General features: G+C 45.8%; 1 protein-coding gene across 1 annotated transcript in view; it reads left to right on the top strand.

Moving 5' to 3' along the window:
• The window catches only part of LOC139764712 (uncharacterized), a 38,112-nt gene that overhangs the window by 19,760 nt on the left and 1,139 nt on the right, over window positions 1–17,213 (top strand). The window contains exons 2-3 of the mRNA XM_071691599.1: window positions 482–686; window positions 17,001–17,157. Coding sequence (XP_071547700.1) covers window positions 482–686; window positions 17,001–17,157 — 362 coding nt within the window. The remainder of the gene's footprint in view (window positions 1–481; window positions 687–17,000; window positions 17,158–17,213) is intronic.

The following is a 17,213-nucleotide window of genomic DNA, read 5'->3' as shown; positions in this document are numbered from 1 at the left end:
CAGCATCGCCACCCCTGCCTCAGCAAGATAGCACCAGGAAAACAGACAAAAATAAGGCCACATTTGTTCACAATTAGTCTAGCTGTAATGTGTAATGTACCAGGCCCCACAGACCTTTCCATAGTTTACCCCAGACATTTCACATGCCCTGGTTCAGTCCACTGACAGCATGTCCACCCTGGTATACCACATTGTTCCAATTCACTCTATTCCTTGCATGCCCCTCACCCTTCTGTATGTTCAGGCCCCAATCACTCAAAATCTTTTTCACTCCATCCTTCCACCTCCAGTTTGGTCTCCCGCTTCTCCTTGTTCCCTCTACCTCTGACACATATATCCTCTCTGGATTAGATGAAGTATCTATTTTCATAGTTTTAATAATTTATACCTTTTTGTTTTTTTCTGGTTTTACTTAACTTGGAATATACATTTACTCATTTCGTATAGTACATTTCAATGATTACTGTGTTCTTGTTCCCAGGCTTGGAATTGTGCAACCAATATGGAGTTGATGGGGAAGGCATTGCTGCCTGCTGGATATCATTTTCTAACAGCAAGGGCTATGACTGCCTAACCCTTGATAGATTGGAACATTTTGAGCGTGAACAGCTAGTCAAAGAGAAGAAACCTCTCACAAATGCTGTTGAAAATTTACAGATGTATGATGCTTCTACATTTGATTCACTGTATCCTTTCAAACAATATGCATTTTATTTTAGATAGATTTATGAAATAGGATGAAAGTTGTATCTTTGGCAGCTTATAGAAAGCACTTTTGTATATGGTCAGAAAACAGAGCAGTAATACAGTAAGTTGAGTGAAGAGTAGCTTTAAGCATTTGTTGAAGTATGAATTTTGAATATATTTTCACAATACATGTGGATCCTTTAGAAAACCATTCAGTTACAACCATAATTGAGTATGTAATGCTTTTTAATACAAGGATATGAAATTATTTGTATTATCAACATAAGTAAAAGGTGGTTCATGGAATTTTCATATGAAGTTGAAAAGTGGAGAACATGTACACTTATGCAAACTTTCTCGAGTAGCCTTTGGTAACTTTTTCTGTGTTTTTAAGAATTTTTCTTCCACAAATTATTGCCATGAAAAAACATACACCTAGTCCCTGTTTAATACTGTGGATGTGTTTTTAGAAAACATAACGTGATAGAATCACCAGATATCTAATCCAATTTTTACAATATGATTCAATGAGTTATTGGGGGTTATGTTTCTGAAGGAGATTCCTCACTTATAATTTCTCACAAAATTGGAATGAAATTCTAGAAACATGTATTAAACATCAGGTACATTGTTAATCTAAGTATTTTTTGTATTTATTATACTTGATCACCGTTTTCCGCATCAGCGAGGTAGCACCAGGAAACAGACGAACAATGGCCCACCCACTCATTCACACACACACATATATATATTTATTTATTTTGCTTTGTTGCTGTCTCCCGCGTTTGCGAGGTAGCGCAAGGAAACCGACAAAAGAAATGGCCCAACCCACCCCATACACATGTATATACATACACGTCCACACACGCAGATATACATACCTATACATCTCAATGTACACATATATATATACACACACAGACACATACATATATACCCATGCACACAATTCACACTGTCTGCCTTTATTCATTCCCATCGCCACCTCGCCACACATGGAATACCATCCCCCTCCCCCTCATGTGTGCGAGGTAGCGCTAGGAAAAGACAACAAAGGCCCCATTCGTTCACACTCAGTCTCTAGCTGTCATGCAATAATGCCCGAAACCACAGCTCCCTTTCCACATCCAGGCCCTACACAACTTTCCATGGTTTACCCCAGACGCTTCACATGCCCTGATTCAATCCACTGACAGCACGTCAACCCCGGTATACCACATCGATCCAATTCACTCTATTCCTTGCCCTCCTTTCACCCTCCTGCATGTTCAGGCCCCGATCACTCAAAATATTTTTCACTCCATCTTTCCACCTCCAATTTGGTCTCCCACTTCTCCTCGTTCCCTCCACCTCCGACACATATATCCTCTTGGTCAATCTTTCCTCACTCATTCTCTCCATGTGCCCAAACCATTTCAAAAGACCCTCTTCTGCTCTCTCAACCACGCTCTTTTTATTTCCACACATCTCTCTTACCCTTACATTACTTACTCGATCAAACCACCTCACACCACACATTGTCCTCAAACATCTCATTTCCAGCACATCCACCCTCCTGCGCACAACTCTATCCATAGCCCACGCCTCGCAACCATACAACATTGTTGGAACCACTATTCCTTCAAACATACCCATTTTTGCTTTCTGAGATAATGTTCTCGACTTCCACACATTCTTCAAGGCTCCCAGGATTTTCGCCCCCTCCCCCACCTTATGATTCACTTCCGCTTCCATGGTTCCATCCGCTGCCAAATCCACTCCCAGATATCTAAAACACTTTACTTCCTCCAGTTTTTCTCCATTCAAATTTACCTCCCAATTGACTTGACCCTCAACCCTACTGTACCTAATAACCTTGCTCTTATTCACATTTACTCTTAACTTTCTTCTTTCACACACTTTACCAAACTCAGTCACCAGCTTCTGCAGTTTCTCACATGAATCAGCCACCAGCACTGTATCATCAGCGAACAACAACTGACTCACTTCCCAAGCTCTCTCATAAATTGTATGGGAGGGTAATGATTGAGAGGGTGAAGGCATGTACAGAGCATCAGATTGGGGAAGAGCAGTGTGGTTTCAGAAGTGGTAGAGGATGTGTGGATCAGGTGTTTGCTTTGAAGAATGTATGTGAGAAATACTTAGAAAAGCAAATGGATTTGTATGTAGCATTTATGGATCTGGAGAAGGCATATGATAGAGTTGATAGAGATGCTCTGTGGAAGGTATTAAGAATATATGGTGTGGGTGGCAAGTTGTTAGAAGCAGTGAAAAGTTTTTATCGAGGATGTAAGGCATGTGTACGTGTAGGAAGAGCAGAAAGTGATTGGTTCTCAGTGAATGTAGGTTTGCGGCAGGGGTGTGTGATGTCTCCATGGTTGTTTAATTTGTTTATGGATGGGGTTGTTAGGGAGGTGAATGCAAGAGTTTTGGAAAGAGGGGCAAGTATGAAGTCTGTTGGGTATGCGAGAGCTTGGGAAGTGAATCAGTTGTTGTTCGCTGATGATACAGCGCTGGTGGCTGATTCATGTGAGAAACTGCAGAAGCTGGTGACTGAGTTTGGTAAAGTGTGTGAAAGAAGAAAGTTAAGAGTAAATGTGAATAAGAGCAAGGTTATTAGGTACAGTAGGGTTGAGGGTCAAGTCAATTGGGAGGTAAGTTTGAATGGAGAGAAACTGGAGGAAGTAAAGTGTTTTAGATATCTGGGAGTGGATCTGGCAGCGGATGGAACCATGGAAGCGGAAGTGAATCATAGGGTGGGGGAGGGGGCGAAAATCCTGGTAGCCTTGAAGAATGTTTTGAAGTCGAGAACATTATCTCGGAAAGCAAAAATGGGTATGTTTGAAGGAATAATGGTTCCAACAATGTTGTATGGTTGCGAGGCGTGGGCTATGGATAGAGTTGTGTGCAGGAGGGTGGATGTGCTGGAAATGAGATGTTTGAGGACAATGTGTGGTGTGAGGTGGTTTGATCGAGTAAGTAATGTAAGGGTAAGAGAGATGTGTGGAAATAAAAAGAGCGTGGTTGAGAGAGCAGAAGAGGGTGTTTTGAAATGGTTTGGGCACATGGAGAGAATGAGTGAGGAAAGATTGACCAAGAGGATATATGTGTCGGAGGTGGAGGGAACGAGGAGAAGTGGGAGACCAAATTGGAGGTGGAAAGATGGAGTGAAAAAGATTTTGAGTGATCGGGGCCTGAACATGCAGGAGGGTGAAAGGCGGGCAAGGAATAGAGTGAATTGGATCGATGTGGTATCCCGGGGTTGACGTGCTGTCAGTGGATTGAATCAGGGCATGTGAAGCGTCTGGGGTAAACCATGGAAAGTTGTGTGGGGCCTGGATGTGGAAAGGAAGCTGTGGTTTCGGGCATTATTGCATGACAGCTAGAGACTGAGTGTGAACGAATGGGGCCTTTGTTGTCTTTTCCTAGCGCTACCTCACACACATGAGGGGGAGGGGGATGGTATTCCATGTGTGGTGAGGTGGCGATGGGAATGAATAAAGGCAGACAGTGTGAATTGTGTGCATGGTTATATATGTATGTGTCTGTGTGTGTATATATATGTGTACAGTGAGATGTATAGGTATGTATATTTGCGTGTGTGGACGTGTATGTATATACATGTGTATGGGGGTGGGTTGGGCCATTTCTTTTGTCTGTTTCCTTGCGCTTCCTCGCAAACGCGTGAGACAGCGACAAAGCAAAATAAAAAATTAAAAAAAAATAAATATATATATATATATATATATATATATATATATATATATATATATATATATATATATATATATATATTATCCCTGGGGATAGGGGATTAAGAATACTCCCCACGTATTCCCTGCGTGTCGTAGAAGGCGACTAAAAGGGGAGGGAGCGGGGGGCTGGAAATCCTCCCCTCTCGTTTTTTTTTTAATTTTCCAAAAGAAGGAACAGAGGGGGCCAGGTGAGGATATTCCGAAAAAGGCCCTGTCCTCTGTTCTTAACGCTACCTCACTAATGCGGGAAATGGCGAATAGTTTGAAAAAAAAAATATATATATATATATATATATATATATATATATATATATATATATATATATATATATATAGTTGTGTTACTGGAGTGATAGTTTTCATACATGGTGCTTTGACAAGAAAATAGTGAAATTGGAAAAAATGTAGCTTAGACATTGAAGCTTATTGATACAGTGGTCAAATTGATGAGAACTACTATTGACATTTGGGTAAATAAATTATACATTTCCTTTTTCCATAGCCAGAGGTTGAACCATTATGTGACATCCATTTTTTCATTTCATTTCAAGCTAGAAGTTTCAGTTTTCTAAATTGTTTCTTACATTTTTCATATGTATATATATGTATGTGTGTGTGTGTGTATATGTGCGTATGTATGTGTGTGTGTGTGTGTGTATGTATATATATATATATATATATATATATATATTATCCCTGGGATAGGGGTGAAAGAATACTTCCCACGCATTCCTCGCGTGTCGTAGAAAGCGACTAGAGGGGACGGGAGCGGGGGGCCAGAAATCCTCCCCTCCTTGTATTTTTTAACTTTCTAAAATGGGAAACAGAGAAGGAGTCACGCAGGGAGTGCTCATCCTCCTCGAAGGCTCAGATTGGGGTGCCTAAATGTGTGTGGATGTAACCAAGATGGGAAAAAAGGAGAGATAGGTAGTATGTTTGAGGAAAGGAACCTGGATGTTTTGGCTCTGAGTGAAACGAAGCTCAAGGGTAAAGGGGAAGAGTGGTTTGGGAATGTCTTGGGAGTAAAGTCAGGGGTTAGTGAGAAGACAAGAGCAAGGGAAGGAGTAGCAATACTCCTGAAACAGGAGTTGTGGGAGTATGTGATAGAATGTAAGAAAGTAAATTCTTGATTAATATGGGTGAAACTGAAAGTTGATGGAGAGAGATGGGTGATTATTGGTGCATATGCACCTGGGCATGAGAAGAAAGATCATGAGAGGCAAGTGTTTTGGGAGCAGCTGAATGAGTGTGTTAGTGGTTTTGATGCATGAGACCGGGTTATAGTGATGGGTGATTTGAATGCAAAGGTGAGTAATGTGGCAGTTGAGGGAATAATTGGTATACATGGGGTGTTCAGTGTTGTAAATGGAAATGGTGAAGAGCTTGTAGATTTATGTGCTGAAAAAGGACTGATGATTGGGAATACCTGGTTTAAAAAGCGAGATATACATAAGTATACTTATGTAAGTAGGAGAGATGGCCAGAGAGCGTTATTGGATTACGTGTTAATTGACAGGCGCACGAAAGAGAGACTTTTGGATGTTAATGTGCTGAGAGGTGCAACTGGAGGGATGTCTGATCATTATCTTGTGGAGGCTAAGGTGAAGATTTGTATGGGTTTTCAGAAAAGAAGAGTGAATGTTGGGGTGAAGAGGGTGGTGAGAGTAAGTGAGCTTGGGAAGGAGACTTGTGTGAGGAAGTACCAGGAGAGACTGAGTACAGAATGGAAAAAGGTGAGAACAATGGAAGTAAGGGGAGTGGGGGAGGAATGGGATGTATTTAGGGAATCAGTGATGGATTGCGCAAAAGATGCTTGTGGCATGAGAAGAGTGGGAGGTGGGTTGATTAGAAAGGGTAGTGAGTGGTGGGATGAAGAAGTAAGAGTATTAGTGAAAGAGAAGAGAGAGGCATTTGGACAATTTTTGCAGGGAAAAAATGCAATTGAGTGGGAGATGTATAAAAGAAAGAGACAGGAGGTCAAGAGAAAGGTGCATGAGGTGAAAAAAAGGGCAAATGAGAGTTGGGGTGAGAGAGTATCATTAAATTTTAGGGAGAATAAAAAGATGTTCTGGAACGAGGTAAATAAAGTGCGTAAGACAAGGGAGCAAATGGGAACTTCAGTGAAGGGCGCAAATGGGGAGGTGATAACAAGTAGTGGTGATGTGAGAAGGAGATGGAGTGAGTATTTTGAAGGTTTGTTGAATGTGTTTGATGATAGAGTGGCAGATATAGGGTGTTTTGGTCGAGGTGGTGTGCAAAGCAAGAGGGTTAGGGAAAATGAGTTGGTAAACAGAGAAGAGGTAGTAAAAGCTTTGCGGAAGATGAAAGCCGGCAAGGCAGCAGGTTTGGATGGTATTGCAGTGGAATTTATTAAAAAAGGGGGTGACTGTATTGTTGACTGGTTGGTAAGGTTATTTAATGTATGTATGACTCATGGTGAGGTGCCTGAGGATTGGCGGAATGCGTGCATAGTGCCATTGTACAAAGGCAAAGGGGATAAGAGTGAGTGCTCAAATTACAGAGGTATAAGTTTGTTGAGTATTCCTGGTAAATTATATGGGAGGATATTGATTGAGAGGGTGAAGGCATGTACAGAGCATCAGATTGGGGAAGAGCAGTGTGGTTTCAGAAGTGGTAGAGGATGTGTGGATCAGGTGTTTGCTTTGAAGAATGTATGTGAGAAATACTTAGAAAAGCAAATGGATTTGTATGTAGCATTTATGGATCTGGAGAAGGCATATGATAGAGTTGATAGAGATGCTCTGTGGAAGGTATTAAGAATATATGGTGTGGGAGGCAAGTTGTTAGAAGCAGTGAAAAGTTTTTATCGAGGATGTAAGGCATGTGTACGTGTAGGAAGAGAGGAAAGTGATTGGTTCTCAGTGAATGTAGGTTTGCGGCAGGGGTGTGTGATGTCTCCATGGTTGTTTAATTTGTTTATGGATGGGGTTGTTAGGGAGGTGAATGCAAGAGTTTTGGAAAGAGGGGCAAGTATGAAGTCTGTTGGGTATGAGAGAGCTTGGGAAGTGAGTCAGTTGTTGTTCGCTGATGATACAGCGCTGGTGGCTGATTCATGTGAGAAACTGCAAAAGCTGGTGACTGAGTTTGGTAAAGTGTGTGAAAGAAGAAAGTTAAGAGTAAATGTGAATAAGAGCAAGGTTATTAGGTACAGTAGGGTTGAGGGTCAAGTCAATTGGGAGATGAGTTTGAATGGTGAAAAACTGGAGGAAGTAAAGTGTTTTAGATATCTGGGAGTGGATCTGGCAGCGGATGGAACCATGGAAGCGGAAGTGGATCATAGGGTGGGGGAGGGGGTGAAAATTCTGGGAGCCTTGAAGAATGTTTTGAAGTCGAGAACATTATCTCGGAAAGCAAAAATGGGTATGTTTGAAGGAATAGTGGTGCCAACAATGTTGTATGGTTGCGAGGCATGGGCTATGGATAGAGTTGTGCACAGGAGGATGGATGTGCTGGAAATGAGATGTTTGAGGACAATGTGTGGTGTGAGGTGGTTTGATCGAGTAAGTAACGTAAGGGTAAGAGAGATGTGTGGAAATAAAAAGAGCGTGGTTGAGAGAGCAGAAGAGGGTGTTTTGAAATGGTTCGGGCACATGGAGAGAATGAGTGAGGAAAGAATGACCAAGAGAATATGTGTCGGAGGTGGAGGGAACGAGGAGAAGAGGGAGACCAAATTGGAGGTGGAAAGATGGAGTGAAAAAGATTTTGTGTGATCGGGGCCTGAGCATGCAGGAGGGTGAAAGGAGGGCAAGGAATAGAGTGAATTGGAGCGATATGGTATACCGGGGTTGACGTGCTGTCAGTGGATTGAATCAAGGCATGTGAAGCGTCTGGGGTAAACCATGGAAAGCTGTGTAGGTATGTATATTTGCGTGTGTGGACGTATGTATATACATGTGTATGGGGGTGGGTTGGGCCATTTCTTTCGTCTGTTTCCTTGCGCTACCTCGCAAACGCGGGAGACAGCGACAAAGCAAAAAAATATATATATATATATATATATATATATATATATATATATATATATAGGGGAGAAAGAATACTTCCCACGTATTCCCTGCGTGTCGTACAAGGCGACTAAAAGGGGAGGGAGCGGGATGCTGGAAACCCTCCCCTCTCGTTTTTTTTTTTAATTTTCCAAAAGAAGGAACAGAGAAGGGGGCCAGGTGAGGATATTCCCTCAAAGGCCCAGTCCTCTGTTCTTAACGCTACCTCGCTAACATGGGAAATGGTGAATAGTTTGAAAGAAAAAAGATATATATATATATATATATATATATATATATATATATATATGCATAAATGTTTATTTTGTTTATGGATGGGGTTGTTAAGGAGGTGAGTGCAAGAGTTTTGGAGAGAGGGGCATGTATGCAGTCTGTTGTGGATGAAGGGGCTTTGGAATTGAGTCAGTTGTTTGCTGATGATACTGTGCTGGTGGTTGATTTGGGTGAGAAACTGCAGAAGCTTGTGACTGAGTTTGGTAAAGTGTGTGAAAGAAGAAAGCTTAGAGTAAATGTGAATAAGAGCAAGGTTATTAGGCTCCGTAGCGTTGAGGGACAAGTCAATTGGGAGGTAAGTTTGAATGGAGAAAAACTGGAGGAAGTGAAGTGTTTTAGATATCTGGGAGTGGTAGGGGAGGGGGACAAAGGTTCTGGGAGCGTTGAAGAATGTGTGGAAGGCGAGAATGTTATCTCGGAGAGCAAAAATTGGTACGTTTGAAGGAATAGTGGTTTCAACAATGTTATATGATTGTGAGGCATGGGTTATAGATAGGATTGTGCAGAGGAGGGTGGATGTGTTGGAAATGAGATGTTTGAAGACAATATGTGGTGTGAAGTGGTTTGATTGAGCAAGTAATGAAAGGATAAGAGAGATGTGTGGTGATAAAAAGAGTGTGGTTGAGAGAGCAGAAGAGGGTGTATTGAAATTGTATTGTCAGATGGAGAGAATGAGTAAGGAAAGATTCATAAATAGGATCTATTTGTCGGAGGTGGAGGGAACGAGGTGAAGTGGGAGACCAAATTGGAGGTGGAAGGATGGAGTGAGTAAGATTTAGAGCGATCAGGGCCTGAACATACAGGAGGATGAAAGGCATGCAAGGACTAGAGTGAATTGGAACGATGTGGTATACCGGGGTGTATGTGCTGTCAGTGGATTGAACCAGGGCATGCGAAGCGTCTGGGGTAAACCATGGAAATTTTTGATGGGGCCTGGATGTGGAAAGGGAGCTGTAGTTTTGGTGCATTACACATGACAGCTAGAGACTGAGTGTGAATGGGTGTGTCCTTTGTTGTCTTTTCTTAGCGCTACCTCACACACACGCGAGGGGAGGGGGTTTTCATTTCATGTGTGGCGGGGTGGTGGCGGGAATGGAGGACGAAGGTAGCATGTATGAATGTGTTCATGTGTATATATGTATATGTCTGTGTTTGTATATGTATGTATATGTTGAAATGTATAGGTATGTGGGTGCTAATGTCGGTGACAGCGACAAAGTATGATAAATATAAAATAAATATATAAATGTCCATTCATGCACATATACATACATATACATATCAACATGTACACATAGTGGTTGGGGTGGTGATGATTGGGTACTGGTTGAAGTGGTGATGATGGAGTAGTAGTGGTTGAGATGGTGATGATGGAATAGTGATTGAGGTGGTGATGATGGGTTAATGGTTGAGGTGGTGATGATGGGGTAGTGGTTAGGATGGTGATGATGGGATATGGGTTGGGATGGTGGTGATGGGGTAGTGGTTGAGGTGGTGATGATGGGATAGTGGTTCAGGTGGTGATGATGAGGTAGTGGTTGGGGTGGTGATTATGGGTAGTGGCTGGGGTGGTGTTGATGAGTAGTGGTTGGGATGGTGGTGATGGGATAGTGATGGGTTAATGGTTGAGGTGGTGGTGATGGGTACTAGTTAGGATGGTGATGATGGGTACTGGCTAGGATGTTGATGATGGTGTACTGGTTGAAGTAGTGATGATGGAGTAGTAGTTGTTGAGGTGGTGGTGATGAGGTACTGGTTGATTTGGTGGTGATGGGCACTGGTTAGGGTGATGATGGGGTACTGGTTGAGGTGGTGATGCTGGGCTACTGGTTGGGGTGGTGTTGGTAGGGTAGTGGCTGGGGTGGTGATGGGGCACTGGTTGAGGTGGTGATAATGGGGTGCTGGTTTGGGTGGTGATGATGGTGTAGTGGTTGGTTTGGTGTTGGTAGGGTAGTTGTTGGGGTGGTGATGATGGGGTAGTGGCTAAGTAATGTTTGGGAAGTGGTTGGGTTGATGCTGATGGGGTAGTGGTTGGGATGTTGTTGGTGGGGTAGTAGTTGGGTTGTTGTTGGTGGGGTAGTGGTTGGGGTGGTGATGGGGTATGATTGGGATGATAGTGGTGGGGTGGTGATGATTGGATAATGGTTGAGGTGGTGATGGTCTAGTGGTTGGGATGGTGATGATGGGATGGTTGTTGGGATCGTGTTGATGAGGTAGTGGTTTGGGTGATGGTGACGGGAGTGATGGGGATGATGAGGTAGTGGTTGGGTTGGTGATGATGGGTAGTGGTTGGGGTAGTGACTGAAGTGGTGGTGATCATGGGGTGGTTGGGGTTATGATGATGGGGTACTGGTTGAGGTGGTGATCATGGGGTAGTGTTTTGGGTGGTGGTGATGGTGTAATGGTTAAGGTGGCGTTGGTAAGGTAGTGGTTGGGATGATGATGGGGTAGTGGTTGAGGTGATGTTGGTGGAGTAGTGGTTGAGGTGGTTATGATGGGGCAGTGCTTTGGGATTTGATGATGGGTAGCGGTTGAGGTGGTGATGATGTGGTAGTGGGTGAGATGGTGATGTTTGGGAAGTGGTTGTGTTGGATTGCTGGGGGTAGTGGTTGGGATGGTGTTGGTTGGGTAGTAGTTAGGTTGGTAGTGGTTGGGGTGGTGATGATAGGGTACTGGTTGGGGTGGGTTATTGTTTGGATGATATTGATGGGGTGGTGACGATTGGATCATGGTTGAGGGTGATGATGGTGTAATGGTTGGGATGGTGATGATGTGGTAATGGCTGGGTTGATGATGGGGTAGTGGTTGGGGTGGTGTTAAGTTAGTGGTTGGGTGATGGTGAGGGGATAGTGGTTGGGATGGTGATTATGGGAAATTGGTTGGGTTGGTGATGATAGGGTAGTGGTTGAGATGGTGATGATGGGGTACTGGTTGAAGTGATGATGGGGTGCAGGTTGAAGTGATGATGGGGTACCGGTTTGGGTGTTGGTGTTGGTAGGGTAGTGTTTAGGGTGATGATGATGATGGGGTAGTGGCTGAGATGGTGATGATGGATTAGTGGTTTGGGTGATGATGGGGTGGTGGTGATGGGGAAGTGTGTGGGATGGTGATGTTTGGGAGGTGGTTGGGTTTGTGATGATGGGGCAGTGGTTGGGATGGTGTTGGTGGGGTAGTAGTTGGGATTTTGTTGGTGGGGTAGTGGACGGGGTGGTGATGATAGGGTATTGGTTGGGGCGGTGTTGATGGGGTATGGTTGGGATGATAGTGATGGGGTGGTGATGATTGGATAGTGGTTGATGTGGTGATGATGGGGTAGTGGTTTGGCTGGTAGTGATGGTCAAGTGGTTGGTGGGTAGTGGTTGGGATCGTAATGATTGGGTAGTGGGTGGGTTGGTGATGATGGGGTATTTGTTGGGATGGCGATGATGGGTAGTGGTTGGGATGGTGTTGGTGGGGTATTTGTTGGGATGGCGATGATGGGTAGTGGTTGGGATGGTGTTGGTGGGGTAGTGGTTGGGTTGTTGATGATGGGTAGTGGTTGGGATGGTGATGATAGTGTGGTTGGGATGGTGATGGTCGGGTAGTGGTTAGGTTGGTGGTGTTGGAGTAGTGGTTGGGTTGATGGTGAGGGGTTAGTGTTTGGGTTGGTGATTAGGGATAGTGGTTGAGTTTGTGGTGTTGGGGTAGTTTTTGGGTTGGTGATGAGGGAGTAGTGGTTAGGTTGGTGTTGATGGTCAAGTAGTGGTTGGGTGATGATAATTGGTAGTGATTAGGATGGTGATGATGGGATAGTGGTTAGAGTGATGGTGATATGGTAGTGGTTGGGGTGGTGGTGGTTGAATTGGTGATGAGGGATAGTGGTTGGGTTGGTGGTGTTGGGGTAGTAGTGGTTGGGTTGCTGATGAGGGGTAGTGGTTGGGTTGGTGTTGGTGGTGGTGGAAGGATAGTGGTTGGGGTGATGATAATGTAGTAGTGGTTGGGATGGTTATGATGGGGTAGTGGTAGGAGTGGTGATGGTTAGGGTAATGTTGGTGAGATAGTAGTTGGGATGATGGTGGTGGTGGGGTAGTGATTGGGATGATGATGATGGGATAGTGGTTGGGATGGTGTTGGGTAATGGTTGGGATGATGATGATGATGATAGGGTAGTGGTTGGGGTGTTGTTCGGGTAATGGTTGGAATGGTAGTGGTTGGGGCGGTGGTAGTGTAGTGGTTGGGTTGGTGTTGATTTGGTAGTGGTTGAAGTGGGGTTGTGGTTGGGGTGATGATGGTGTTGGTGGGATAGTGGTTGTGGAGGTGATGATGGGGTAGTGCTTGGAATGGTGATAGGGAGGCAGTGCTTGGGATGGTGATGATGGGGCAGTGGTTGGGGTGGTGTTAGCGGGATAGTGGTTGTGATGGTGTAATGGTTAGGATGGAGTAGTGGTTGGGATGGTATTGGTGGGGTAGTGGTTGGGATAGTGGTGGGGTAGTGGTTGGGATGGTGATGCTGGGGTAGTGGTTGTGATGGCGTTGATGGTGAGTGGTTGCGGTGGTGTTGATGGTATAGTGGTTGAGATGGTGATGATGAAGTAGTGGTTAGGATAGTGTTGATGGGTTATTGTTGGGGTGATGATGGGGTAGTGGTTAGGATGGTGATGAGATAGTGGTTGGGGTTGTGTTGATGGAATAGTGGTTGGGATGGTGTCGGTGGGGTGGTGATGATGGGGGTAGTGGTTGGGATGGTGGTGAGGTAGTGGTTGGGGTGGTGTTGACGGGGTAGTGGTTGGGATGGTGTCGATGGGACAGTGGTTGGGATGGTGATGATGAGGTAGTGGTTGGGATGGGGTAGTGGTTGGGATATTGATGATGGGGTTGGGGTTAGGATGATGTTGGTAGGGTAGTGGTTGGGATGGTGTTAGGATAGTGGTTGGGGCGATGGTGATGGGTAGTTGTTGGGATGGTGTAGTGGTTAGGATGGTGTTGATGGGGTAGTGGTTGGGATGTTGATGAGGTAGTGGTTTGGATGGTGTTGGTGGGGTAGTGGTTGGAATGGTGATGAAGGGGTAGTAGTTGGGATGGTAATGGTGGGGTAGGGGTTAGGATGGTGTTAGTGGTGGTTGGGTTGGTAATGATGGGGTAGTGGCTGGAATGATGTTGGTGGGGTAGTGGTTGGTGTGGTGATGATTGGATAGTGGTTAGGGTGGTGATAATGGAGAAGTGGTTGGGGTAGTGGTTGGCGTGGTGATGATGGGGTAGTGGTTGGGATGGTGTTGTTGGGGTAGCGGTTGGTGTGGTGATGATGGGGTATTGGTTGAGGTGGTGTTGGTGTAACGGTGATGATGGGGTAGTGGTTTGGTGAGGTGTTGGGGTTGTGGCGTAGTGGTGAGTTCGTGTTGATGAGGTAGCGGACGGGTAGGTGGTGAAGTAGTGGTTGGAGTGTAGTGATGGTGAGGTAGTGGTTAGGTTGGAGTGTAGTGATGGTGAGGTAGTGGTTAGGTTGGAGTGTAGTGATGGTGAGGTAGTGGTTAGGTTGGAGTGTAGTGATGGGGAGGTAGTGGTTAGGTTGGAGTGTAGTGATGGTGAGGTAGTGGTTAGGTTGGAGTGTAGTGATGGTGAGGTAGTGGTTAGATTGGAGTGTAGTGATGGTGAGGTAGTGGTTAGGTTGGAGTGTAGTGATGGGGAGGTAGTGGTTAGGTTGGAGTGTAGTGATGGTGAGGTAGTGGTTAGGTTGGAGTGTAGTGATGGTGAGGTAGTGGTTAGGTTGGAGTGTAGTGATGGGGAGGTAGTGGTTAGGTTGGAGTGTAGTGATGGTGAGGTAGTGGTTAGGTTGGAGTGTAGTGATGGTGAGGTAGTGGTTAGATTGGAGTGTAGTGATGGTGAGGTAGTGGTTAGGTTGGAGTGTAGTGATGGTGAGGTAGTGGTTAGGTTGGAGTGTAGTGATGGTGAGGTAGTGGTTAGGTTGGAGTGTAGTGATGGTGAGGTAGTGGTTAGATTGGAGTGTAGTGATGGTGAGGTAGTGGTTAGGTTGGAGTGTAGTGATGGTGAGGTAGTGGTTAGGTTGGAGTGTAGTGATGGGGAGGTAGTGGTTAGGTTGGAGTGTAGTGATGGTGAGGTAGTGGTTAGGTTGGAGTGTAGTGATGGTGAGGTAGTGGTTAGGTTAGTGGTGTTAGGTAGCGGCTGAATTGTTGGTCGTGATGGGAAAATGGTTGGGATTATGGGGTGTGATTAGTGATTAGGTGGTAGTGGTGGTGGGATTGTGGTGTTAGCGGTGAGTTTGTGGTAGTCGGTAGTGGTTGGGTGGTGTTGATGTGGGAAGAGGTCAGGATGATGGTGGTCAGTGTTAGTGGGTTAGTGGTTGGAGTAGTAGTGATGGTAATGGTAGGTGTAATGGTTGAATTAGTATTGTTGGGAAGTGGTTGGAAGTCGTGGTGGTATTGGTAGGTTTAGTGGTTGGATTAGTATTATTGGAGTAATGGTTGGAGTACTAGTGATGGTAGGTAGGTGGTGATGGTAAGTGTACTGATTGGATTATTGTTAGTCGGGTAGTGATTAGAGTAGTGGTGTTTGTTGTATTAAGTGCACTGGTTGGATTAATGGTAGTGGGGTAGTGGTTGTAGTAGTAGTGGTGGTAGGTGTTAGTGGTTAGATTAGTGTTAGTGTGGTAGTGATTAGAGTAAAAGTGGTGGTGGTGGTGGTAGGTGTAGTGTTGGATTAGTGTTAGTGGGTTATTGGTTGTAGTAGTAGTAGTGGTGGGTGGTAGGTGTAGTGGTTGGAGTAGTAGTGTTGATGGTGGTGGTTGGATAATAGTGGTGAGGTAGCGATGGTCGTAGTAGGCTAGTGGCTGTGTGATAATGGTGAGGTAGTGGTTGTGATAGTGGTGTTGTTGGTTGGCCGGTAGCGATGGTAGGATATTGGTTGTGCGGTATGATGATGGCGGAGCGGTTGGGTGGTGGTAGTGATGGTGGAGGGGTAGGGTGGTGGTAGTGATGATGGTGGAGTGGTAGGGTGATGGTGGTTGTGATGATGGTGGAGGGGTTGGGTGGTGGTAGTGATGATGGTGGAGTGGTAGGGTGATGGTGGTAGTGATGATGGTGGAGTGGTAGGGTGATGGCGGTAGTGATGATGGTGGAGGGGTAGGGTGATGGTGGTAGTGATGATGGTGGAGTGGTAGGGTGATGGTGGTAGTGATGATGGTGGAGGGGTAGGGTGGTGGTAGTGATGATGGTGGAGTGGTAGGGTGATGGTGGTAGTGATGATGGTGGAGGGGTAGGGTGATGGTGGTAGTGATGATGGTGGAGTGGTAGGGTGATGGTGGTAGTGATGATGGTGGAGGGGCAGGGTGGTGGTAGTGATGATGGTGGAGGGGTAAGGGTAGGGTGGTGGTAGTGATGATGGTGGAGTGGTAGGGTGATGGTGGTAGTGATGATGGTGGAGTGGTAGGGTGATGGTGGTAGTGATGATGGTGGAGTGGTAGGGTGATGGTGGAGGGGTAGGGTGGTGGTAGTGATGATGGTGGAGGGATTGGGTGGTGGTAGTGATGATGGTGTAGGGGTAGGGTGGTGGTAGTGATGATGGTGGAGGGGTTGGGTGGTGGCAATGATGATGGTGGAGTGGTAGGGTGATGGTGGTAGTGATGATGGTGGAGTGGTAGGGTGATGGTGGTAGTGATGATGGTGGAGTGGTAGGGTGATGGTGGTAGTGATGATGGTGGAGGGGTAGGGTGGTGGTAGTGATGATGGTGGAGGGGCAGGGTGGTGGTAGTGATGATGGTGGAGTGGTAGGGTGATGGTGGTAGTGATGATGGTGGAGTGGTAGGGTGATGGTGGTAGTGATGATGGTGGAGTGGTAGGGTGATGGTGGTAGTGATGATGGTGGAGGGGTTGGGTGGTAGTAGTCACGGGAGGAAGGTGTTGGTGGGTACTGATGACTGTATGATGGTTGAGTCAGGTGTGGGCTGGCTGTGGTGATGGTGGTGCGCGTCGCGTCGCGTCTTCACGACGCCTCCAGGATTTCCTGGCTGGTGGTGCTGGTGGTGGTGGTGCTGGTGGAAGCTACGGAGGGAGGGGGGGAAGGGGAAGGGAAGCAAGCCACGCCGGCCGCGGCCGCCGCTACACCAGTCGCCACGCCAGCCTGGCCCGGCATGGTCCAGTGTTTTCCTGGCCCGGGCCACACCGTATGTGTGTGTGTGTGTGTGTGTGTGTGTGTGTGTGTGTGTGTGTGATCGGTAGCTTACCAAGTGTTGAAGTCTCTAGTGTTATGGACCTTAACCCTAGCTTAGCAACCTGTCCCATCATGATGATGACCAACATGATCATGTTGATGATGATGATGATGACGATCATGATGATGACCTGCTGGCCGTGTACGGGGGCCTCACCAGCCCAGCCCTTAAGGTGAGTACTACTGCTGGGGAGGGGGGGGGGGACCACCAGCCGGTTGTTGAACCTCTCCCACCACACACACACACACACTACACACACTACACACACAC

Source organism: Panulirus ornatus, chromosome 50 (assembly GCF_036320965.1).
Source record: "Panulirus ornatus isolate Po-2019 chromosome 50, ASM3632096v1, whole genome shotgun sequence".
NCBI classification, from domain to species: Eukaryota; Metazoa; Arthropoda; class Malacostraca; order Decapoda; family Palinuridae; genus Panulirus; species Panulirus ornatus.
Note: the sequence above shows the minus strand (reverse complement) of the source record. Positions and strands in the feature narration are given on the sequence as shown.